Raw genomic sequence first — 26,792 nt, forward strand, 5'->3', positions numbered from 1 at the left:
AAGTAGGATTGTCTTTAGTTTTGTAATGTCATTATCAATACGTATTTTATCATTATAAATGCTACCCCGGGATAAACAACTGTATGAACATTAAAGATTTTTGAATTGCAGACTAGGCCTACTAAAGGATAATATATTTTAAGTTATCAATAAATGACTACATAAAACACAAGAAAACATTTTTTTTGTCAAATCCAATTTTATTAAAGCGCCCTCTATTTTTTTCTGATCCGGGTTCTTCCTCTTATTCTCAGCCTTCAAGATGGCGGCTCAAATGTCCAAGAAGAGAAAGGTAAATTGAACATTTGAACACATTTTGAGTGTTTATATACGTTTGAAAATCCGATTCATTGATAAAGTAATAAGTAAACGTTACAACCGTATGTTTTTATTAGAAGATCGTTTGATACTGCTGTGATATCGACGGATTCGTACATGGTCTCTCCACGCTTACGTGTGTGGTTGTGACTACTATCTAGGCTATATAGGCTAGGGCTAGTCTGCTGTAGATTAACCTTGCTTCTATGAAAAGTGATAGCTCTATGTAGGCAAGGCATATAGAATATAATAAAGTTAGTAGGCCTACTTAACGTACGTAAGGTATCCGAACGTACGTACCGTCGTTATTTTGTACTTGCGCACCTCTCTCGATCGAAGAACATTTATTTATTTACCCACTGCTGCCCGCCTCTTCACTCTGCCGGCCCGGTGGTAATGTGATACTGAATGATATAAGTGACTGTGAAGTCAAGTTAGGCCTAGGGTAGGTAGTGTGGAAGTACAATCAGTAGCCCCATATATGGCCGGCCTGCCTGCCTTCATTATCCTTATTATATACAGTCTGTGTAAAACGATTTGTTATTTTCCAGTTTGTCTCTGATGGTGTATTCAAAGCAGAATTAAATGAGTTTTTGACCAGAGAGTTGGCTGAAGACGGCTACAGTGGTGTGGAAGTTCGAGTTACACCAACACGAACGGAAATCATCATCCTTGCCACACGTACCCAAAATGTTCTCGGAGAGAAAGGTCGCCGAATTCGTGAATTGACATCAGTTGTTCAAAAAAGGTTCAATTTTCCTGAGGGCACAGTTGAGGTTTGTTTTTAAATATTTCCACAATCCTTTCTATATTTTATTAATTGGTACCATAATTATTTGCATCATAATTATGTATGTACTGATTTTGATTGGTTATTAGTTGTATGCTGAGAAAGTCGCTACACGTGGTCTGTGCGCCATCGCCCAGTGCGAGTCTCTACGTTACAAGTTGCTTGGAGGTCTTGCCGTTCGTCGTGCCTGCTACGGTGTTTTGCGTTTTATCATGGAGAGTAACGCTAAGGGTTGTGAAGTTGTGGTGTCTGGTAAATTGAGAGGACAGCGTGCTAAGTCAATGAAGTTTGTTGATGGGCTTATGATCCACAGCGGTCACCCATGTAACGAGTACGTTGACACTGCTATACGCCACGTTATGTTGCGTCAAGGTAAGCATGTTAAGATTTTTAAAAGACAGTCATTTTGATCAGGCTGACTTTGATTCACACAAAAAATCCGTCTCAAAACAAGTCAGTTATTTCAGTGCAGTGTCTATGCATATATATTTTTTCACAACAATTACATTACACCAAGACAAACTAGTCTGTGAAGTATTCATGTTATAAAACATTACATTTGCATTATTCATGTCATACAGTATATTGAATATCCTTTGCTCTACAGGTGTGCTTGGAATTAAAGTGAAAATTATGTTGCCATGGGATCCAGCAGGTAAGATTGGCCCCAAGAAGCCACTTCCTGATCTTGTCAGTATTGTTGAGCCTAAAGAAGAGATTATTCCAAGCCAGCCCATATCTGAACAGAAAGGTGCCAAGCCTGAGCCTCCAGCAGTAGCCCCTGCTGCACCTCCATCAGCACCTGCTCCAGTGCCTCAGGCCCAGGGACCAATGTAAACAATCATGTAAGGTAAGACTTGTAATATTGTTTATTTTGTATATGGACGGCTTAGATTTAAGCTAGGCTTATTTTGTATTTGGATGGCTTAGGTTTAAGCTGGGTTTATTTAAATATCCCGTTACAATCAACCCATGACTGTATAAAACTCTGTCTACACTATCAAACTAGTTTGATAAAAAAGAAAGTGTGATGTATTTTTCACATAAAGTTTGATAGTGTAGACAAAGCTTTAACTGTATAAGTAATAGAGGTACAGTACTAAGCAATTGTAATCATAAAAATGTACCTGTAACATAGTGCTATCTCTATCTTAATTTCAGTTACCAATTGACTTGAACCAACATCATGAAATAGTTGCTCTATACAGGCATAGTATGTTGAAGATAACGCAAACTATAAACAAATATAACATCCAATGATTAAAGATAAATAAATGAAAATATCTATAGATTGGTTTGTAAGTGTTTCTGTTCTTTTGGATTGATACGTTCTTTAAACCATGTAGAAAATTCCTCCTTGGTTCAACCTTTCCGTCGCCAATCCTTTAAGTTGCAAAAATAAAAATTTGCTGTATGGTATTTCAAATTTAAATCCTGGTAACTATTTGTTTCTGTGTAATGGTCAAAACCAATAGGTTACCCTTACTGGTGTAACACAGGGAGAAAAGCCCCTGGTTTAGCCAGTGTCAAGCACTCATAGCTGGTACGCTGCTGATTACACAGGAATGATACCAACGACGTTTGTTGGCATTAGTTGGTGGTACAGATTATCAAATGGCTTAAGCAGAGATCTCCATTTTCATTTCGAGCTTTAATCTAATCTTCACATCTTTTAATTTTAATGCATCTTCAAATTTAATTCTCTGGGAATGTACTCATAGCTTGACTACATTGTACCATATGTAATGGCTGTGTTACAATTAGACTAACTAGACAACAACCAGTGTGACAACAGGTACTCTGAATTTAATTACATACAATGTAGGTGATGAACATTAATTACAATATACTGCACTGGATATATCGTAGGCGAGCAATTGTGTCTAGCGCCACCTATTTTTTTCCAAAGTCATGTATTTTAATTGTACCAAGCGCCCTCTATTTTAGTCCCAGTTCACATCAAAGATAGTACACTATACAGTATCTTTGGTCACATGGATTAAAACCAAAAAATGAACATTTTTAAAGTATTGGTTAATTCGTGCTACTCTGCAATAATGGATGACGACAAGAGGTTTCCAAGTGATTCGGGTCAATTATTAATCATTCTAAATTATTTATGACATAACACTTGTGCATGTTTCCTTATTTGATATGCATTATTTAATCAACTAATGAATGATGACGATTTGGCTAATTGTTTTCAATGTCCATGTTACGGTCTTGGTCGTTTTATTTCTGTACATTTAAATGTCTTGTGAATATAGCCTATATACAGAAGATTACTCGTGACGTGGTGCTGCTGGCAATATTTAAGCTTGGTTCCCACTGGGACACCAAGTACATGAGTGCCACGCAATTGAACAATTGCGACATGATAGATAAAATATAATAGAGGATCTGCCGCGTCGTGATTGGCCAATTCGATGGTGTTGCGCGCCATGCGTAGCGTCTGTAATTGTCCGCGGCCGCCCGCGGTGTTTACTATGAGGAGGGAGGTGAAGGGGACCAGAACATATATACAGCATGTTTGGCTATATGTATTAAGTTTGGTTCCCACTAGAACGTAACGCAAGGACGTAAAGCGTGGTTCCCACTAGCGACGCAGCACAAGGACGTAACGTAACGCAAGCGTTTTAACCAATGACAAGCGAAGTTATAGACAGTTACCAATCACAAGCGAATAAGCCATCGCTTGTGATTGGTCAATTCACTTGCGTTGCGTTACGTCCTTGTGTTGCGTCGCTAGTGGGAACCACGCTTAAGTGATTTAAGACTAATCACAAACTATAGATTATTCGAACTATCCCTTGTCATTGGTCAGCTTGCTTGCGTTGCGTCTCTGTCCTTGCAATGCATCTCTAATGGGAAAGCTTTAGGCTTACTACGGTACTATTTTTTATGAGAGGATCCACAGTCTGAATGGCGACATATTTACGTTGAGTAACAATTCAACTATTTTTATACAATACAATTCATCTTAACCGGAAGATGAGTTATAATTACAATGATATAATTAATCGTGAACGTTAATTAGATTTTACATTTCAATTAATCTCTTTTGAAGTGAAATTATCGACCATGTCCGCATCCGTCAATTTTTGTTGAATGTGCTTAAACTAGGTTCCCACATGTCTTGGACGCAACGCATATTATGTACGCGCAGCGCAAGGGATTTTATATGATGTAACGTTTGAAGTGTGTATCGATCGTGCGTAGGCCTACATACGTACGTTTCCTCGTGGAAACCAAGGCTTTCGATTATGATTTCAAAATGGTTTTTGTAGGGCAGCCAATAATATGTACAATCCGTTATATTAAATAACAATGAGAACCCAACATGTTATACAACTGATAACATTTAATGATAAGACATATTGATATCATTTGTTTTCACGCGATTAACTAATTATGATAAGAATGTTTCATAATTGATGTGGATGGCCATCTGGTGACATCAGTGACATTTCTCGTGACTAGTTGCTTTTGTTTTGACAAAAGAAGTGGTCAGTGGCGTTTCCGCTGTCCCTGACCCCCTTTCAATAAACTTGGACGTTCTTAGAACGTCTTGTTGATGGTCATACTATACTATTCACCCAGTAAAAAATGTAGCTAACTCAAAATATAAACCAAATGGGTAAATCAATAAATATGACGAAATAATAATTATTGTTGAATGAAGAATAAAAAGTATTATTTTTTTTATTATTGGAACATGGATTTCGGAAAAAGATAGCTTTAAAAGTACAGTATATCAAATTTCGCGTTCACATCGCCGAATTCGTACGTACGACGTGTAGTAAAAAACTCCAGGCACGTACGCGGTTCAAGTGCGCGTGACTCACGTTATCTTATCTGGGCTATTGTTATCTTTCGGTGTCTATTTACCTAGTATATTATAAAGTATGAGTATTAATAGAATGTCTAGTAGGCCTACTTGCTTGGTTATTTCAAAATATCAAAATATTGCATGTTTTTGATTTACATCAAACAGCCCTTTTATTTTGATTGACGTTTCCGTATTGGTGGAAATACTAAAATAATATGATTTATTAATAAGAAATCTCCGCATTTATACGATGTTACACATATTGTCATTAATAAACCATTTTTTGTAACGCAACGAAAAGTGGTTTGACCAATCACAAGCGGTAGATTATTCGAACAGTCGCGTGTGATTGGTCAATTCACTTACGTTGCGTTACGTCCTTGTGTTGCGTCTCTAGAACGAAACACAAGGACGTAAACGCAACGCAAGCGTTTTAACCAATGACAAGCGAAGTTATAGACAGTTAGCAATCACAAGCGAATAAGCCATCGCTTGTGATTGGTCAATTCACTTGCGTTGCGTTACGTCCTTGTGTTGCGTCGCAAGTGGGAACCACGCTTTAGAGGCGTAGCGCAACATGACCAATCGCAAGTGAAGGATTGTTTAACTGTCGCTTGTCATTGGTCAACTCGCCTGCGTTGCGTCTACGTCGTTGCGTGTCTAGTGGGAACCAGCTTTACAATTAGGCCAATTAAAACAAATTGACTCCTTTGTTTAATTTATAATCTTTATTCACAATACCAATTTACAAAAGTAAACTTAAAAGTAATATTTTATAAAATGTTGAAAAGACACATTTGCATAACATTTGCATAAAACTCTCCTTATTAAAACATGTTATTTTTTCTTCAATCTTATTTTCTATAGCACACATTTTCGTCAGTGCCGAAAACAATCTTTGAGTCGCACTTAAAATGCAAGTTTGTTTCTGATATTTTAATAATTTCTATACAAATATTTCTATTCTAGAAATTATGTAATGTTTTTTTTTCTTACAAATAATAATCATTCATTTAGCACACTTTGATATTGTTTTTAATAATTTCTTATTTTCAAAATTATTTTATTTCTTATGTATAGTTTTAATGATTTTTAAAGAAATATAAAAAAAAAGAAATAAAATTACTGTTGCATTTAAAATATAATTACATACAAAACATAAAATTTAAAAGAAATGGAATGAAAATTAAAATATAAGAATTCTATGAATATTAATCGTTTATACAATTTCAGACTAAGTTGGGTTGGCTATGTACAATCATGTTTTTGGATATTTTTGTATCATTCTTTTTGTTCTGGTTTAATAAAGGACTTCTTTCGTTGTTGTTGTGATAACATATGTCAGAATAGATACAAGGATGCACAAAGTGTCCATATGTGAAAAATAAAAAAAAAACATAATTTACACACAGTTTTCTAGTTTACCAACTCTTTTTCAATCTTTTGAACTTTGACATGTTAGCTGAAATGCACTTACCATGACTATAATATACTCTTGTATATTACTGTATTATACAGTATTATGCTTTCATTTTGCAGATTAAAAAAAATATTTATGGTTAATTTTTTTTTAGAAATGTGTGAATGAATGGTAAATAAAAATATCTTTTTAAAGAGATTGTTACATTCTTGGTTATTATACATTGTTTTAGTTTAAAATATTTGTCGTAAAATTTACAAGGTTTTAATTTGTTCTCCGATGCATCGGCACAGCACATTAGAAATGTATAAAATCATCATAAAAGCTGACAGATTTTAATAAAATTGTGTTCATCCACATAGACAGGAAGTAAAGATTATGACATGGAATGAATTCATGATTATTCATGAGCAGTTCAGGTCAAACTGCGACCGGTTTAAACTGGAATCCAACATACTCGTTGGAATCAAAGTCAATGGAACATCTTGAAATGATGGAATGTTTTGAACAACTTATGAATATTCATAAGTTTGCTCATGAATAATCATGAATATGTTTCCAAAGTTATGAATAATCTTTACTATAGTCATCATTTTTTTATAAATAATTATGAAAGTCTAGTTTTTCACAATTTAAATTTAAATTTATGAATGATTTTGCAGCATGTAAATGGTAGTTTTGTACGCATAATCAATTCAGTTTTGGCAGTATAGGTTAGGAAAAACCAGCATCCCGTTTCAAAGGTCATATATCAATAGTACCTTGTTTACATCACCACAGTAACCAGATCACGGTCAAACTTTCTCACGTTAATATGCTGAATTTCACAGCAATTTTTTGTCTCCGCTTTTCTTTTCATCGACGCCATTGTTTTTTTCAAATGGTAACATCCGACAAATATTTTCTACACGGCACTTTGAAGGATTGTGATCTTACTGCTGGACTCAAGCTCTTCTAAGCAAGAGAAATCAACAAAGTTCAAATCTTCCTGATAAAAACCTGATTCATGTTTGCTATGATCCTTACAACAAATGTTCGTTTTAACCACTTTATTATAATCTGGAGGAATTTCATCCTCATTACTATCTGACCCAGATCGGAAACCACTCGATGATTCTGACGTCACCGATTCTTCACTTTTACCGTGCCGGTCCATGTGTAGCTTTCCTGGTCCACCGTGGATGGGTTTTAACGTTTTATGATCGATTGATCCGACTGATCGCCGTGGCGTCATGAGATTGATGATGCAGTTGTCTGCTGGTTTTTGTACGACCTCGCTTCCTGTGAAGCTCTGACTTCCACGTGTCAGCTCAATACGTTCGCCATCTTCCACTCTTTTGTCTTCTTTCATTCTGTTAGCCAAGTTATCCTCTTGCACTAACGGATCATTTTCCAAAGCCTCGTCCTCAGGAATAACTGCAGAGGGCGGTCTAAATGCAGTGCAAATGTCCATGTACTCCTGTAAAAAAGTATTTTGTTAAAAAGAATTTATTCTCCAGTTTCAAACTTTTTTTTTTTTTGGTACCAAAAACAAAACAAAAACATGACTGACGCAGCGGTAACACACATACATAAAAGATTTTTCATTCAAGGAATCTCTTTGAAATACATGATGCATGGTAATTTCTCAAAGTGGTATAGGCTTATATTGATCAATAATTAAAACTAAATATACCAAGTGTTTTATTACCTCTCGAATGTTAGCCTGTAGCTGGTCTCCCAGTTTACAAACCAGTTCACTAAAAATTGGTCTTTCTTTGGGTTCCGAGTTCCACGAGTCCAACATGATGTGGTAGCTACAAAATAAATAGTAAATAATGTAAAGTAAAATCACACACATTCAATGCAGGTCTTGCATCTTTTATGATGAACTATATTAACAAAGAACTCCTAGCAGACTGCAGTTTCAGAATTGCTCAATAAGATTGTTTTGTTGAGTTTTTTTATTATTATTTAAATTTTCCCACAGATTTATTGTGGGATTGCTCTAAAGACTGGATCTCCATGATTGGTCAACATCTTCATATATAAATTACAACATTCAATGCATGCAAGATGAGGTGAAATAAACAAGTAAACTTACATCTCTTTAGGAGCGTACTCTGGCTGGCACATTCTGTAACCATTCTTCAAGCGATTATAGAATTCTTCATCAACTTGTACGCCTGGATAAGGAGAGCCACCAAGAGAGAACACTTCCCACATGAAGATAGCAAATGACCAGACATCACTGTAAGTTGTGTAAACTTTGTCAAAGATCGATTCAGGTGCCATCCATTTCAGAGGTAAACGGCTCTGTAAACAAATATATTAGTTGTTAAATTTTTATCTTTTTATATGACTACGGTAGAAATCTTTGGGACACTCCTAACAAGGGCACACCTCTATTAAGGGCACACCTCTATTAAGGGCACACCTCTATTAAGGGCACACCTCTATTAAGGGGATACCTCTATTTAAGTGACACTACTGTTACTATTATTGAGGCCAATATGTTTCAACACTGCTGCCAATTACTATTCAAGGAACAGTTTGTCTTAAAGGTTTCCCCTTATTACAGGTTCAATTGTATTATATGTTTCAAAAGACTTAAGTTGATACTATCAGTTTCTGGTAACAAACCAATATTAAAAGAGACTTTCAAATTCATTTGTTATAGAACCTTCTTGTTGATTTCCAATCATAGTGATAATTATTTTAAAATACTTACACTGCCTTGGGTCACATAGTTTGGATCAGAGTAAATATCTCTACTAAGACCAAAATCACAAATCTTCACAATGTTGTTTTCGGTAAGCAGAACATTCCTGGCAGCTAAGTCACGATGAATGCACTACAAGACAAAACATAATAATAGTTCATTCTTATATAGCGCATATAAGCAAACTCTCAATGCACTACACATTATTACCACAGTCATTTTTTTTGTTGAATTAGAATGCTTACTTTTCTAGACGCTAGGAATTCCATGCCCTTTGCGACCTGGAAGCAGTAACAGATGAGGTCTTCCAAGGTCAGCGGTGTCTCCTTCTCGCAGTAATCGCTGAACACATCATCGTCCTCATCAGCGGAGTCCAAAAAGCCATCTTCGTTGGTGCTGGTACGGGCACTGCTGGTTCGCTTACTCGTCGATGACATGCGCATGTACGATGGTTTCTCTTCCATCACGTAACACTTACGCTTTGATCGCAGGTAGTCGGACAGGTTTCCAAAACAACAGAATTCAACGATGATAAAAAGTTCTAATTTTTAAAAAAATTGAAAAATTTAAGTTTGTTGATAAAGTGTTCTCAGTGTACTTAGTAATAAAGTACAAATTATGTCAGAGTAGGGCAAAACGTCTGACCAATAAAAGTTCAACTATAAATTAAGGATTGAACTAAGAAGTAAAAGTAGAAAAAGATTAGATCTGTTTATAATAGATTATTGGAAATAAATTAAACATGTGTATATAGCTTACATAGCAATTATGAATGTTTGTTTTAGTTGGACCGGCCCTCAAGCAGTTCTTTGCCTGATGTGTTTATATATATATATATATACTGCTATCTTGTGTAGAAATCATAGTCTAGACAGTTAGCGTGTCTGCTGCGCTAAGACGCTGTCTAGTTTTTTAGAATACTGAATCACGTTCTCGCTTATTAAATTCAGTAGCATCTCTATACAATTACCATGTATAATTCGTAACACGGTTAGGAAATGGCGCTATTAGTTTGTCTGAGTTGAAACTGATAAGAGAATTTAATTTATCCAACATCGATATATAGCATGATCACAATCGCCTACTAGTTGAAAACATAATTTAAAAACATGAAATGTTGTTTATTGAATGTGATAGGTACTTAGACCTAGGGAAATGAAATAAGTGCTTGAGGTCCAAATAATCATGGCTTAAACTTTGTTAGTTGGTGTGAAGTTGGTTTGCTAATTTTGTCTATTAGGCCCTAGCAATGTTATGTCTTGGCATCTAAATTTTCATATTGAAACACAGTGGGTGTAGCAAAAACTTTTAACAATTTGAAATCTTTATATTATTAAATTATTGTATATTTTTTCTTAATTTGATGAGAAAGCTTTCAAATGTTATGTAATAACCTTCTCTACAATATTACATAACAATTTAAGTGGAGTAAATTAAACCAATTACTGATTCATACACTTATATTATAACTAAAATGGGATACAATGCTACAATGTTCTAATTAAAACTTTCTTATTTTGTAAAATGTTATTAGGTATAACCTCTGTATTTTTAGTAAATATCAGTGTATTTTTATTTACCATTTCTGGTGCAAGCTCCAAGCAAGTTGACAATATTCAAATGAGGACCAATGTGTACAAGCATCTTAAGTTCCGTCATCAACGCCTTCTTTTCAGTCTCGCATGCATCCTCTGAAGAAAGAAAAATATATTTCAAATTAATTTTATTCCATAAAATATACTTTGTTAAGCTCTGTCTACACTCTATCAAACTTTATGTGACAAGAAAATGTGATGTGCCCATATATGGACATGATGATATCATATCACTAACATATTTGGGTATATCACTACCATATTTGGGCACATCACACTATTTTTGTCAAACTAGTTCAATAGTGTAGAGAGAGCTTTAGTGAGCATAGGATTTGATTACACCTGTAGACGAAGTAAACAAACTTGAGAGGAAATAGTGCCTTGAATTTTTTGTAGATTTCGACTTAAGTCATACTTATGGTTGACCTGGGAATGTTCCAAGGGAATATAGACTGTAAACATGCATGCTCTACATCATACACAGCAGCAATTGCAGAATAAATTCTACCTATTACATGACTAATACTAAGTAAACACTGCCAAAAAATTTAGTGATGAAAAGTATATTTCAACTGTTTAACTTTAGGTTTTTCCATGTAAAATCTGTACCACAAGCCTTGGATCAATTATAGTTGATCTGGAAAATCACAAAATATTGCAGAATACAGAATAATTGTGTTAAAGGTCACAAAAGAGTAAATATTAGTGATGATTGAAAGTTTATCTAAAGCTCTGTCTACACTATCAAACTTTATGTGACAAAAAAATGTGATGTGCCCATATATGGACATGATGATGTCATATCATTATCATATTTAAGCACATAACACTTTTTTGTCACATAAACTTTGATAGTGTAGTAAATATACATATATAGAGGGGGCACTTTAAAAGTCATCATATTGTGTGTTTCCAAAGTTTGTCTTTAAAAAAAGAATTGTACTAAAATGTCTGATTTACCTTTCAGCATCTTGACTGCGACACTTGTGAGGGCGGTGCCTTTTTCGATGCCAAATGCCTCAGCTTTGTACACTCTGCCAAAAGCACCTCTTCCAATGATGCGGCCTACAACAACAAGAAGTTGGTTTTATCATTATTATAAAAATTAACATTTATATTATTTGTCTTAGAACTACATTTTAACTATTCATCCATAAATGAATCAATAAACTTACTCAGCTTCAGTCGTTCTCTCGGAAACTCCCATTTCTGGTCGTAGGGTAGATGTTCACATATATCTTCAAGATCGGCGAACGAGTCCAGATGGATTGGCAAGAGCAGGTCATGAGAGTAGCAAGGATGTTTGTCATGTTGCTGTAGTAAAACAAAATAAAAACATTAAAATGTTATTGATCGCAAAAATGTAATGTAAAGCTGATGTAGTAATATTTAACTATATATGATTATTGTTTTTGTTTTTTAGTTCTAACTTTATAACTATATATTTGCAGTATGGTACGGGTTGAGGCAAATGTACGTGCTTCAAAGTTTGATAAAAATTTATGAACATTATGTTTAGATTTTTTTGAAGTGACGCATGGTTGATACAAGTTAACTGTCAAACATTTGAAATAAAACATATTGCAGTAAAACAACATTAACATCATTTATATAAAAATAAACCTGAAATTTAGTATTACAGTATAATGGCATACATATATATTTTAGGACATTTTAATTTTATACTTAAATATATAATATTAAGTAAAGCAAGTATTTCTTTATTAGAAAAAATATCATTGACTTAGCCTCCTGTTATACAGTACCCTCAGGCTTTAGAACTAATACTGACTTAAGCACAGACTACCCTCTGGCTTTAGAACCACTGACTTAAACACAGACCAGGGAGGTGTTTTTTACCTCCCTGCACAGACTGCCCTGAGGCTCTGCCCTCAAATACCTAATTCACAATCTATTCAATTTAATCCTTAACCCCTGTCTACACTATCAAACTTTGTGTGGCAAAAACATGTGATGTCCATATATGGACATGATGATGTCATATCACTACCATATTTGGTCATATCGCTACCATCATATCACTACCATATTTGGTCATATTACTACCATATTTGGTTATATCACTACCATATTTAGGCACATGATCTAAATATTTGAGATTTTTTTTTTATTTATATCCAAATTGAATAAAAGAAGGTATAGATAAGTATATGAACATATAAAAGAATACACAACAAGTAGATAAATTGAATAAAGAATGAATAAGATAGCTTGAAAATGCATAGTAGAAGATTTTGAATTAATATGAAAGATCCAGGGGCTAAAAACAGGTATAAGCCCCCTAGAAACCCACTCCAGCTATCACCTGCCCCGAATTCTCACATTACAAGTGACAGTCCGGCAGGAAATGTCACTTAGGTTTGCGCTGACTCATATCCGCTGTGTGCAGTCGATGCCAACCCCACACGGTACCAAACAGACATCCAACCCGACGCCTTGGCCAATGACAGCTATCTTGTCATATTGTTTACGTGGACAGCGATTCACTCTCTTGAGCATAAAGGTTATGCATGATCGATAACTTTTTTACGTTTCAATTCATGTACCTTTTTCAATATTTCTTTCATAAATAATTGTTCTAAATTTCAGATTGAATTATTAGATAGCCATAAAATGTTAGACATTTCTTCAAAAATAAATACATTTCTTCAAAAATAAATACATTTCAACTTATGTGAGCTTATTAATAAGATTAGGTGATTTTGAAGATTAGTTTTAACATTTTAAAATGTTCTTTAATGCTGATTGTAAGATTGCTATAGAAACATTTATTTAGTTACAAGTTGTTAGTTTAGTTAAACTTTTTTTTTTAGTACCCCACATTAATATCTTGGTATTTCAATGTTTGTAGTTGTTAACCATTTATTTATGTAGATATTATCAGATAGTATGCTTCTTAAATGTTGATAAAAAATGTATGCCTAGTACATGGATCTCTCCTTAAACCATATGTACCTAGACCAGAGAGTTGCTAATTCCCTCCTTAGACCTCTGTTGTTTGACATTTTAAAATGAAAGTAGACAGACTAATGTAGGCCTATGTATTACATAATCGTCAACATGTAACCACTGACGTGTGACCATCGATGCGTAATCAATGATGCGTAATCAATGAAGAATAACCTTTCGTTCGCATCATGTGAATTCCTCAGCAACATTCCACATTTTAAGGAAATGAGTTTAAAATGCTTTGTGGTAGAAATGAGTTTAAAATGCTTTGTGGTGTAATAATCAGAGAGGTTTAATTAGAGAGAAAATATTTTAATAAATTTATATTTTCTATTATTCTGTTATATTTTTTGTGTTTAATTCTGTAAATCATTATAATACAATTATAAATCAACAGCTAAATGTTGCATCCAACAGATGAGTAAACTTAGAAACTTTTTTTGTGAGATAAAAGGAAAACTGGTGTGCAATGGTTGAATGCATATTGAATTAAATAATTTAAAATCAGCATTTTTTTTATTTATGATTATAATTTAATCACCTGAATAGATGGGGAAAGACATATTTGGGTCTCTGTTTCAAAATGTATCCAAAGTTCTTGATGAGCACTGACACCCATCTAGATTTATTTGTATAATTAAAGCATGTGTGGCGGTCAAATTTGGATATGGTCACTGAATTACGTTAGGGTCAGTTGGTGGAGAAGCATACTAACGCGTAAAAACTGTTCCGCTGTGTAACCAACTAACATTTCCTTGTATCGGTAATGACTTTAATTTAAATCAATTAACTTTCGATGAGTTTTAAGAACTTTCTAATTGAAATCTTATTAAACTTAGCACTTGAGGCTTGTTATTCTTATTAAACTTTCATAAATAGTCTTTGCATTTACTTCCGACACTAACCAAATTCATTGCCCCCTGACACCGGTGTCGGCGGAGTCTGTTCTGTGTAAATAATAACAAAGTGAAAGCCGGAACATTCTTCACATATATAGATATATATATATATAAGCAGGCGGTCCGAGGTCGAGTCTCGGTTGGGGCGACTTTTTCTCATTCTCACAGATTTCCTCATCTTTATCGTTTCAAATTAATTAATTAAATTTCAGTATATCACCGGGCGGTTTAGAATTAATGTTTTTTGCCTGATTTGTTTATATATATATACACAGTAGGCAAAGAATATTAATTCTAAACCGCCCGGTGATATACTAAAATTTAATTAATTAATTTGAAATATATATATATATATATCACTTTAGATTTATAGAATAATATTAATATTGATTTCTGGATAGAAATCAAATTTTAATTCTAAATTTCAATTTAAAGCTGGCAAAATAATGGTTATTTACTGTTTATATTTTCACATTAAATTTTGTTTTAGAATTTAATTACAATTTCATACAAAATTGTTTATTGTGTTTTCATCCCGGGGGGGGTCACTCTTAAATATTTCCATACGGGGAGGTGCCGCATTTACGGGAATATTTTCGAGGGCCTGGTAGCACAAGTGTGTGAAAATATGAAGAGTTGGTAGCACAAGTGTGGGAAATGACAGGGTGAAATTAGTAGTTTAAGTCCCTAGCAAAATGTCACGATTGTCACGATTTATCGCAAAATTTTGCAGGTATTTTAGCATACCGGATGCTATAAGCCCATTGCGGGGCCTATCGCTAAATACCTTTGAATAGGCCTAGAGTTTTCGCATCAGCAGAAGAACACGAAACATCCAGCCTAGGACAAAATCATTAAACTGTGACCACTCTTGATCATCGTCGTCATCATGCACCCCGCGGATATGATGCGCAATAAACTTTCAAAACACGTTCATGATTTTTCCATGAACGGTCTCTTTGGCCATGCGCAGATCATGCTGGGAACCAGTACAAATTTTGCGCCCTCTCTGGCGTGGCCTTGTTTCTGCCGTGGCCTTGTTTCTGCCGTCTTTTTAGAGAACACTGGATTTTGGTAATTATGGTAGTTCAAGTCCGTAGTATTTTTCAGTAAAACAGGTAGCGCAAGTGCCTCATGTCTTGAAGTGGCTGCTGCCACCCCCCCCCCCCCCGTTTGGTTTATATACAAGTGACCCCCCCGGGGTTTTCATACTACTGTTCATTGAACCACATGAAACTTTGATAATAACATTAATTCAAAAGCGGATTTTATAAACATGTTGTCACATTCAATCATGTTCAAAACATTCACAACATTGCGTAACACCCAAACAAATCCTTGACTCTTTCCACTTTTTTTTAAGATCCAAATTTGTTTTGATTTTATCTATAGATTTTCACAGAACCCTGAGTAATGCCAATTGTATTGTAAACTTGAGTAAGAGGTCTTTGACCTCTACGAGACAGCGGTCACTGACTCGTAGGTGATCACAACAAATAGGAGAAACAATTAACTAATAAACGGATCCATCACTTGGTTAATTAGCGCAATCAATCAGCGATTCATTATTCAAATGTTTTTGTAATGTGAATATTACATTTTATTATGTGATTCAAAAAAGAAGATAATTGTATTTGAACTGTACCGTACTAGATACTTCAGCTGAAATCAAGGCATATAAGTGATGATATCGGGCCAGTTGGTGGATAGTTTGATGTGTTTTTTTCATTTTAAATAACAAATGTTATTTATTGTTGTACAACTATTTATAGGTATTGATTAAGTAATTCCATAGTTTTTAACAAAATTAGCAAAATTGTGTGTCCATTCTTTCTCGTGAGTATACAACAAATATTTTCACCTGAAAGATGAAAGCTTATTTGTTAATCAACTTTTCTAAAAGTTTTTCTTCCTTATTAGACTCACTTACCTGACGTTTTTTGAGCCAGAACAGAATAAAGAACAGCACAAAAATACAGATTGTTCCAACCACTACTGCCTTGACGATCTCATCACTCATACCATGTGACCTAGCGAAGTCTCTGTGTTCTTCTGGATCTGTGTCAAGAAAGAGTAAAACAATGTAAAGCTCTGTTTACACTATCAAACTAGTTTGACAAAAAAAAAGCGTGATGTGCCCAAATATGGTGGTGATATGCTTAAATATGGTAGTGATATGAACTCATCATGTCCATATATGGGCACATTTTGATAGTGTAGACTAAGTGCTTTAAGGAGCTTTTGATTTGTGATGACCGACGACCTAAGTCTGGACCTAAACACCACCAAACCCATCTCAAAGAGTGAGGAAGCACATCTTCAACATGATCTTTCTAGTAGTTTGTTAGGTTCCATCAATCCTGAACATTTGAAATATATTTTTCATGATCTTTGGTCTGGATAGATGTGATAATCCCAGTAAAACAGTTTGTATGTTAGTATGTTGCCTTTATCATGTTTCTTCGTAATAGTTTTTAATTTATCCGGAATAAACGTTGTGGTAAATAAATGTGTCTAAACTTCGTTTTTCTTCATAATCAGGTCAATGGTATGTGTTTACGGAACTTTCTTAATCCGAAGGTCATGTGACTTATCAGATGACTAACATTGTGACTCAGGTTTGCTAAAAATGTTTAAAAATGACGTATATTTGTTTTTTTCTTTATATATATATATATATATCTATGCCTGTTATAAATATATATATATATATATATATATATAAAGACAACAGGCAATTTTTTCTGTCTGTTTTAGTTTATCATTTTGATTTAGCTTTTGATTATTTTATTTGTGTCTCCATTGAGATCCAGCCACTGATACCCACATCATTGTCATTTTTCAGTGCTTATTTTATTTGTGTCTCCATTGAGATCCAGCCACTGATACCCAAAGCATTGTCATTTTTCGGTGCTTATTTTATTTGTGTCTCCATTGAGATCCAGCCACTGATACCCAAAGCATTGTCATTTTTTCAGTGCTTATTTTATTTGTGTCTCCATTGAGATCCAGCAACAGATACCCACAGCATTGTCATTTTGTATCTCCATTGAGATCCAGCCACTGATACCCAAAGCATTGTCATTTTTTCAGTGCTTATTTTATTTGTGTCTCCATTGAGATCCAGCAACTGATACCCACAGCATTGTCATTTTTCAGTGCTTATTTTATTTGTGTCTCCATTGAGATCCAGCCACTGATACCCAAAGCATTGTAATTTTTTCAGTGCTTATTTTATTTGTGTCTCCATTGAGATCCAGCAACAGATACCCACAGCATTGTCATTTTGTATCTCCATTGAGATCCAGCCACTGATACCCATAGCATTGTCATTTTGCCTTTGGATTTATATATACATTTGTATATATACACTTTATTTAAATAAGCACCACTTTGTGAAATATGGTTTTTAGTAGTATTACAAATTATCCGACTGAACATAATTTGATTTTGTAGTAGTTATAATTTAATAACAGAATTTGATTTATCCACATCATTAAATATATAATAATAATAATAATAATAATAAATAACATTTATAAAGCGCAAGAGACAATGTTATATCAATGTTACTAGCAATATACTCATCCAATTTAGAATAAATGAAGAAAATGGTATAATTTTTTTTGCCGTTCCAAAATATTGGAATGGCTAAAAGGGAATTAAAAGGTCCCAAACTTGAATGGTGCGAGTACCGAATTTGAGTAGTTGCACTGAACTTTGAGTAGTTAGTGCTATTATAATACAAATTGTAAATGTCATTTAGCAGATTGGTAATTGCTGCATACTTTTATCATTCAAAAGCAAATGGTAAAGCAGACTTCACGTGAACAGTCTTAGAGAAGCCACATCCATCCTGAAGAACAAAAACATTCTGAAGTACAGTACATCTGATTGGATAGCAGCCAATCCTTCTATTTTGAGGTATGTCTATTTCTGATGCATCCTTTAAGTCTTATTCATTGTTTACATTAAAAAATAGAGTGAGATTCAATCAATGTTATATTTTTTCAAGCAAGAATGAGATTCACTCTTTTATGATTAAAAGTTCTACCTTTAAAGCAAGAATGATTTTCATTCTTTTCTGATTAAAAGTTCTACTTTTTAAAGCAAGAATGAGATTCACTCTTTTATGATTAAAAGTTCTACTTTTAAAGCAAGAATGAGATTCACTCTTTTATGATTAAAAGTTCTACTTTTAAAGCAAGAATGAGATTCACTCTTTTCTGATTAAAAGTTCTACTTTTAAAGCAAGAATGATTTTCACTCTTTTATGATTAAAAGTTCTACTTTTTAAAGCAAGAATGAGATTCACTCTTTTCTGATTAAAAGTTCTACTTTTTAAAGCAAGAATGAGATTCACTCTTTTCTGATTAACAGTTCTACTTTTTAAAGCAAGAATGAGATTCACTCTTTTATGATTAAAAGTTCTACTTTTAAAGCAAGAATGAGATTCACTCTTTTCTGATTAAAAGTTCTACTTTTTAAAGCAAGAATGAGATTCACTCTTTTCTTGATTAAAAGTTCTACTTTTAAAGCAAGAATGATTTTCACTCTTTTCTGATTAAAAGTTCTACTTTTAAAGCAAGAATGAGATTCACTCTTTTATGATTAAAAGTTCTACTTTTAAAGCAAGAATGAGATTCACTCTTTTCTGATTAAAAGTTCTACTTTTAAAGCAAGAATGAGATTCACTCTTTTCTGATTAAAAGTTCTACTTTTAAAGCAAGAATGAGATTCACTCTTTTATGATTAAAAGTTCTACTTTTAAAGCAAGAATGAGATTCACTCTTTTCTGATTAAAAGTTCTACTTTTAAAGCAAGAATGAGATTCACTCTTTTCTGATTAAAAGTTCTACTTTTAAAGCAAGAATGAGATTCACTCTTTTCTGATTAACAGTTCTACTTTTAAAGCAAGAATGAGATTCACTCTTTTCTGATTAACAGTTCTACTTTTAAAGCAAGAATGAGATTCACTCTTTTATGATTAAAAGTTCTACTTTAAAGCAAGAATGAGATTCACTCTTTTCTGATTAAAAGTTCTACTTTTAAAGCAAGAATGAGATTCACTCTTTTCTGATTAACAGTTCTACTTTTAAAGCAAGAATGAGATTCACTCTTTTCTGATTAAAAGTTCTACTTTTAAAGCAAGAATGAGATTCACTCTTTTATGATTAAAAGTTCTACTTTTTAAAGCAAGAATGAGATTCACTCTTTTCTGATTAAAAGTTCTACTTTTAAAGCAAGAATGAGATTCACTCTTTTCTGATTAAAAGTTCTACTTTTAAAGCAAGAATGAGATTCACTCTTTTCTGATTAAAAGTTCTACTTTTAAGCAAGAGTGAGATTCACTCTTTTCTGATTAACAGTTCTACTGATAAAAGTGTGAGATTCACTCTTTCGTGATTAAAATTTCTACTGATTAAAGTGTGAGATTCATTTTTTCTTGATTAAAAGTTCTACTTTTTAAAGCAAGAGTTAGATTCACTCTTTCCTGATTAAAAGTTCTACTTTTTACAGCAAGAGTGAGAATAATTCTTCCTTGTTTTTAAATTATATTTTATCTAACAATATGTCAATTTCATCAGATATTATTTATTGGAAAAATTAGTTAAATACTCAAAACTATTAGTGACTATAATTACCAAGGAAAATTGTATATATTATATTATAATTGTATATAAAAATATATACTTTAATATTCTGATTTTTTTACGTACTTGTTAATAACAGTGCAAGGGTAAATGATATTATGCACGTTCTCATGTCCTTGAGCTTAAGAAACACGACCCTCTCAAGAAATACGCTTGAACGGAAATGTCTTTTGGCAAGAATTCAATATCTATCTTGCTTTCCTGAGAAATGTTTTTCAGTATACAGTCTGAAAATTGCTTTTATTGTTATTTTGAAAACCGTGTTTATAATAATTTTTAGTAGACTGTGGCCAATAACCTCCATCTAAAAATAACCAAAACAAGGCTATAAACTGTTTTGCTTTTTTTTTAAATAATAAAAATCAATTATTTATGAATGAATAAATACATGAATGAAGAATGATTAAATGAATAAATGAATGAATCATTGAATAAATAAATGAATAAATAATGAATAAAGAGTCATTTTACATAAATGTGATTGATATACCCATACCAATCTTGCTTGTATTTTGAATGATGTACTTTATCTGTATTTTTCCAAATTTTAACCTTCATTTTTGTATTTTTATGTGAATTTTTAACTTTGAACAAACGAAAATAATTTCAAACCATGTACTGTATGAATAAATAAAATATCAAATAAATATGTAGACAGACACTTACATAAACTTACATAAACTTACATAAACACTTACATAAACTCAACTGTATCTTGGCACGATCAGTTCCCAGTTTGTTTTCCCCAATACACAGGTACGTTCCATTATCCTTCACCTGGACATCCGTCAGGTACAGGGTTCCATTAGGATTGTTGTAGAGATGTTCTGGAAGGAGTCTTGTTGTGGTGCTGTTGACGACATGCTCCCATGTAATGGAAGGCTTGGGGACACCTAACAATGTGCAACTCATTGTCACGTTGCTCCCTAGCTTAGCCATCATGTTAGTGCTCTGTGCCGCAGAAATTGACACTTTCTCTATAAACAAAACACAAATTTTTGTTTATGTTACACATTTTTTAACATTGCAACAATATATGTATGTATATAATGATTACAAGGCCATCCCTAGGTATAGGTACATCCCTGGGTATATGTACATCCCTGGGTATAGGTACATCCCTGGGTATAGGTACATCCCTGTGTATAGATACATCCCTGTGTATAGGTACATCCCTGGGTATATGTACATCCCTGGGTATATGTACATCCCTGGGTATAGGTACATCCCTGGGTATAGGTACATCCCTGTGTATAGATACATCCCTGGGTATAGGTACATCCCTGTGTATAGGTACATCCCTGAGTATAGGTACATCCCTGAGTATAGGTACATCCCTGGGTATAGGTACATCCCTGAGTATAGGTACATCCCTGGGTATAGGTACATCCCTGGGTATAGGTACATCCCTGGGTATAGGTACATCCCTGGGTATATGTACATCCCTGGGTATAGGTACATCCCTGGGTATATGTACATCCCTGGGTATAGGTACATCCCTGGGTATAGGTACATCCCTGGGTATAGGTACATCCCTGGGTATAGGTACATCCCTGGGTATAGGTACATCCCTAGGTATAGGTACATCCCTAGGTATAGGTACATCCCTAGGTATAGGTACATCCCTGGGTATATGTACATCCCTGGGTATAGGTACATCCCTAGGTATAGGTACATCCCTGGGTATAGGTACATCTCTGGGTATATGTACATCCCTGGGTATAGGTACATCCCTGGGTATAGGTACATCCCTAGGTATAGGTACATCCCTAGATATAGGTACATCCCTGGGTATAGGTACATCCCTGTGTATAGGTACATCCCTGGGTATAGGTACATCCCTAGGTATAGGTACATCCCTAGGTATAGGTACATCCCTGGGTATAGATACATCCCTGTGTATATTTACATCCCTGTGTATAGGTACATCCCTATGTATAGGTACATCCCTAGGTATAGGTACATCCCTATCCCTGGGTATAGGTACATCCCTGGGTATAGGTACATCCCTGGGTATAGGTACATCCCTGTGTATAGGTACATCCCTAGGTATAGGTACATCCCTGTGTATAGGTACATCCCTGTGTATAGGTACATCCCTAGGTATAGGTACATCCCTGGGTATATGTACATCCCTGGGTATATTTACATCCCTGGGTATAGGTACATCCCTGGGTATAGGTACATCCCTAGGTATAGGTACATCCCTAGGTATAGGTACATACCTGTGTATAGGTACATCCCTGTGTATAGGTACATCCCTAGGTATAGGTACATCCCTGGGTATAGGTACATCCCTGTGTATAGGTACATCCCTGTGTATAGGTACATCCCTAGGTATAGGTACATACCTGTGTATAGGTACATCCCTGGGTATAGGTACATCCCTAGGTATAGGTACATCCCTAGGTATAGGTACATCCCTAGGTATAGGTACATCCCTGTGTATAGGTACATCCCTAGGTATAGGTACATCCCTGGGTATAGGTACATCCCTGTGTATAGGTACATCCCTGGGTATAGGTACATACCTGTGTATAGGTACATCCCTAGGTATATGTACATCCCTGGGTATATTTACATCCCTGGGTATAGGTACATCCCTGGGTATAGGTACATCCCTGTGTATAGGTACATCCCTGTGTATAGGTACATCCCTAGGTATAGGTACATACCTGTGTATAGGTACATCCCTGGGTATAGGTACATCCCTGGGTATAGGTACATCCCTAGGTATAGGTACATCCCTAGGTATAGGTACATCCCTAGGTATAGGTACATCCCTGTGTATAGGTACATCCCTAGGTATAGGTACATCCCTAGGTATAGGTACATCCCTAGGTATAGGTACATCCCTAGGTATAGGTACATCCCTGTGTATAGGTACATCCCTAGGTATAGGTACATCCCTGGGTATAGGTACATCCCTGTGTATAGGTACATCCCTAGGTATAGGTACATCCCTGGGTATAGGTACATACCTGTGTATAGGTACATCCCTGTGTATAGGTACATCCCTAGGTATAGGTACATCCCTGGGTATAGGTACATCCCTGTGTATAGGTACATCCCTAGGTATAGGTACATCCCTGGGTATAGGTACATCCCTGTGTATAGGTACATCCCTGTGTATATTTACATCTGTGGGTATAGATACATCCCTAGATATAGGTACATCCCTAGGTATAGGTACATCCCTTTTAGCATTTTTTCTGCCTTAAAACCGCACCCACAATGTATTTAGCAATAGCTACAGACAAGTAAACAGTAATGCCATATTGATTTGGAATGACTATCATTTCATAATAGTTGTAGTCAATGTGAATAACAGCTTACCTCAATGTTCATAGTTTTGTGTATTATTAATTAATTAATTAAGGGACTTTGTTTACAAATGAAATAGCCTCTTACAATAGTTTTCAATTAGTTTTATTGCAAAACAACAAATATAGGATATAAGCACTTAAGTTCAGACTAAAATGCAAATTATAATTTATGACATGATTAACACTACAGTAGAATAAGGGGTAATACTAATGTCCCAAACCCCTTTATAATGGATATAACTCAAATGGGATATTAAACACATATGTCTTCAATAGGATTTTTGCATACGGGTTAGAACCTACGAGTCGTATGTTAATAGATATAGTTCAGGCGTGGTTGCGTCGTATACAACCATGGGAAGCCTGTCATTGATTTGGAAGCCTGCAGTCTGTTTTCAATCAACGTTTCCTGTGTGCGTACTATGTAAAACACTGTTGAATCATGGGAAAATGATTCGTAAATACCCGGATGTTAGGAATAGACTTAATCTGAGTACGTGGAAAACAACGTCATACTTGACCTTAGTGTTGTTCATAGTTTGAGTGAATGCTTTTTGAGTATTGTGTTTGGATGCATACATTCATTTGATAAATATGTTTTATTAATAATTTACTTAATAATATCTTAAAATTATTTTTTTGTTAGAGGGGCGCCCAATTTAAAGTTTGCTATGGCGTTCCTTTTCCACTTGTATATTTCTTTGTTCATTATCGGTTGTATATTTATTATGTTACTCTTTATTTTGGTCCATAATTTTGTGGAAATAAATTGTATTATTATTAAATATCCAGAATAAAGAAAGATTTCAAATATAATCTAATTGTGACTGTAATGAATTTAGTATTAATTAATTTTTTTTTGGAAGTGGTCTTTAACTTTTAATAATTTGTTGAAATGTTATAATGATAAATAACTGAATAATACTTTATTGAAAAACACATCTTGAGGTAATTTCCCGATTGATCGTAATCAAAACGGTACTGGGTATGGTCTACTAGCTTTCCTGCTCCCAACTCATCATCCATTCGTAGAAGCCTTGATGAAGTAAGCCTACCTGGTGGTGGCCATAGAACGGTCCCGAGATAACGACTATACTTTGGTTAGAGAGAGTATACAGTGTCTGATTACATTAGTGTTTTATTTGTTACATTATGTGTGGAAGAGTCTATATAGAATTGATATTCCGCGTTGTTTTAGTTAAAGATGTATTGTCCCTTGAAACACAAAAAAATGAAGGTCAAAATATTCTAAATTTAAAGTGGCCATATCAAAGTAATATTAAAGTTATTCACTTTAAGTCGAAAATTTAAGCCAAAAACAACAAGTTTACGTAATTAACAGGTAAATTAGTTTGATTACATTTCATCTGGAAAATCGTCACGAGCAAAAGTAAACAAAGATTTCAAACCATGAGTATGCATTATGCATATGCTAAATTAGGATTGTTTACAACTCGTCACGGTTAAGAAGGTATTTTCACACAGATCATGAGGAAGTTTATGATTATGCATACAGAGTAGCCAAACAAGCGCATTTCATTATGGGATACGTTTGGATTGAAAACTTTGACTGGAAGTCAAAGTTATTTTTTTAACACAAAAAACAAAATTTTTTTCGCAAAATTTTTGGTGATAGTTAATAACTATTATGATACTTCAAAATGACCCACCTTTTTTCAAAATCTTTTATTTTTTATTTTTTTGGAATTAGTCAAAGGAACAATACATCTTTAATATGATTGATCCATGTTGTTTTGATTAACATTTTTTTTGGAAGTGGTGTTTAATAATTTGTCGAAATGTTATAATGATAAATAAATGAATAATACTTTATTGAAAAACATACACTTATTAAATCCTCTACGTTTGATTTAAATTAATTGAAAACAAACCAATCTTATTATGATCTTATTTTCCCAATATGCAAATTTATGAAATCATGGAATTGAAAGGAAATTGTATAAAAAAGACAGGAAATGTGAGTCAATGCTCCAGAACTGAACATCTAAAAACAAAATGTTAAAACAGAGAACAAATGGAGTGTAATGTCATTGTCAGAATATGTAACATAGTTTTTCAGTAGAATTCTTTTAGAAAATTGTTAGGTCTAAAGCTGTCTACACTATCAAACTTTATGTGACAAAAAAATGTGATGTGCCCATATATGGACATGATGATGTCATATCACTAGCATATTTGGGCATATCACTACTATATTTGGGCACATCACACTTTTTTTTTCAAACTAGTTTGATAATGTATACAGAGCTTAATATACAAAAATAATACATTTTAACAAAATATTTTAAATACCTAGAACTTTGATATCAGCCGATGCATTCACCCGTGCAACACGGTTCTCAGCGATACATGTATAGCGCCCACTATCCTGCACAGATGTTATCCGACTTCGCGTGATATTTGAAACAATCGTGTTTCCTTTAATGGATGGATGGTTTTTGGTAATAATGTTTTTGCCGTCTTTCAACCATCGAATGGTTGGTGTTGGGACTCCCTCGGCGGAACAGCTGAGGTTGAACTGTTGCTGTTCACTTGTTTTTGGTACCTCCATACTTTCTGGTCCCGTAATTATACGTGGCATTTCTTTGTCTGTGTTTAAAAATAAAAACATTTATAACCTATATTTGACATAAAAAACATTGTAACTAAACAAGTTATTCATTAAACTACAGAAAAGCATAGTGAAATGAAGAGATTGAGAGTTAAATGCCTTTCATTAATCTTAACATTTTCTTTTTTTTAGCGGAACTACACGTTTATATGCAAGGAGGCATTTGGTCAGGACATGATCTCTTTCTTTTAGAAAAGTAAGAGAGAGCAGAGAGAAAAAACGGAAAAAGCAGTTTCATTATTTACCAATAACTTGTATAACTACGGAAGCATTAGCTGTCTTCATATGTCCATAGTTGATTTTCTTATCTGCAGTACATATGAACTTGCCACTGGTAAACAGGCCAACGGATCTAACAGTCAAAGTGGAAGTTTGTGTGAGTTCATCTTGATCTGCCTTGATTTTATAATTATCATCTGTGTGTATCGGGATTGTGTTGTTCTCAGAGGTTATCCTACTCCACTTGAGGTTCTCAAAAGCATAGATGCTAGCCTGACAGGTGACAACAAGTTTGTCACCATTTACTGGTGACACTGTTGATGCTGTGACGTCAAGACCACTAGCAACATCTGGAGAGAAAAGAGAAATGTTAATCAATAAAATTTCAGGGAGTAACATATCCTTTCACATTCTATTAAGGCCAACGAGCAGTAACGGT

The 26,792-nt window shown here is 34.2% G+C and overlaps 2 protein-coding genes across 2 annotated transcripts in view; one reads left to right on the top strand and one right to left on the bottom strand.

Annotated features, from left to right (window-relative positions):
• Window positions 1-242: 242 nt before the first annotated feature.
• On the top strand, window positions 243-2,397 carry LOC140050400 (small ribosomal subunit protein uS3). Its single transcript, XM_072095571.1, has 5 exons — window positions 243-292; window positions 870-1,094; window positions 1,198-1,480; window positions 1,716-1,958; window positions 2,270-2,397. Exons 1-4 carry the CDS (start codon window positions 263-265, stop codon window positions 1,943-1,945), a joined length of 768 nt encoding a protein of 255 aa, XP_071951672.1. The 5' UTR covers window positions 243-262; the 3' UTR covers window positions 1,946-1,958; window positions 2,270-2,397.
• A 2,952-nt stretch (window positions 2,398-5,349) lies between these two features.
• The window catches only part of LOC140050382 (vascular endothelial growth factor receptor 1-like), a 37,502-nt gene continuing 16,059 nt past the window's right edge, over window positions 5,350-26,792 (bottom strand). Inside the window, exons 8-19 of the mRNA XM_072095545.1 lie at window positions 26,380-26,703; window positions 25,816-26,112; window positions 20,875-21,153; window positions 16,453-16,580; window positions 11,829-11,967; window positions 11,614-11,718; window positions 10,639-10,749; window positions 9,304-9,599; window positions 9,068-9,190; window positions 8,441-8,652; window positions 8,048-8,153; window positions 5,350-7,816 (exon numbers count right to left, since the gene is read on the bottom strand). Of these exons, the coding sequence (XP_071951646.1) occupies window positions 7,262-7,816; window positions 8,048-8,153; window positions 8,441-8,652; window positions 9,068-9,190; window positions 9,304-9,599; window positions 10,639-10,749; window positions 11,614-11,718; window positions 11,829-11,967; window positions 16,453-16,580; window positions 20,875-21,153; window positions 25,816-26,112; window positions 26,380-26,703 (2,675 nt within the window). The 3' untranslated portion in view covers window positions 5,350-7,261. The remainder of the gene's footprint in view (window positions 7,817-8,047; window positions 8,154-8,440; window positions 8,653-9,067; window positions 9,191-9,303; window positions 9,600-10,638; window positions 10,750-11,613; window positions 11,719-11,828; window positions 11,968-16,452; window positions 16,581-20,874; window positions 21,154-25,815; window positions 26,113-26,379; window positions 26,704-26,792) is intronic.

The sequence above is a fragment of the Antedon mediterranea genome, chromosome 5 (assembly GCF_964355755.1).
Source record: "Antedon mediterranea chromosome 5, ecAntMedi1.1, whole genome shotgun sequence".
In the NCBI taxonomy this organism is placed as follows: domain Eukaryota; kingdom Metazoa; phylum Echinodermata; class Crinoidea; order Comatulida; family Antedonidae; genus Antedon; species Antedon mediterranea.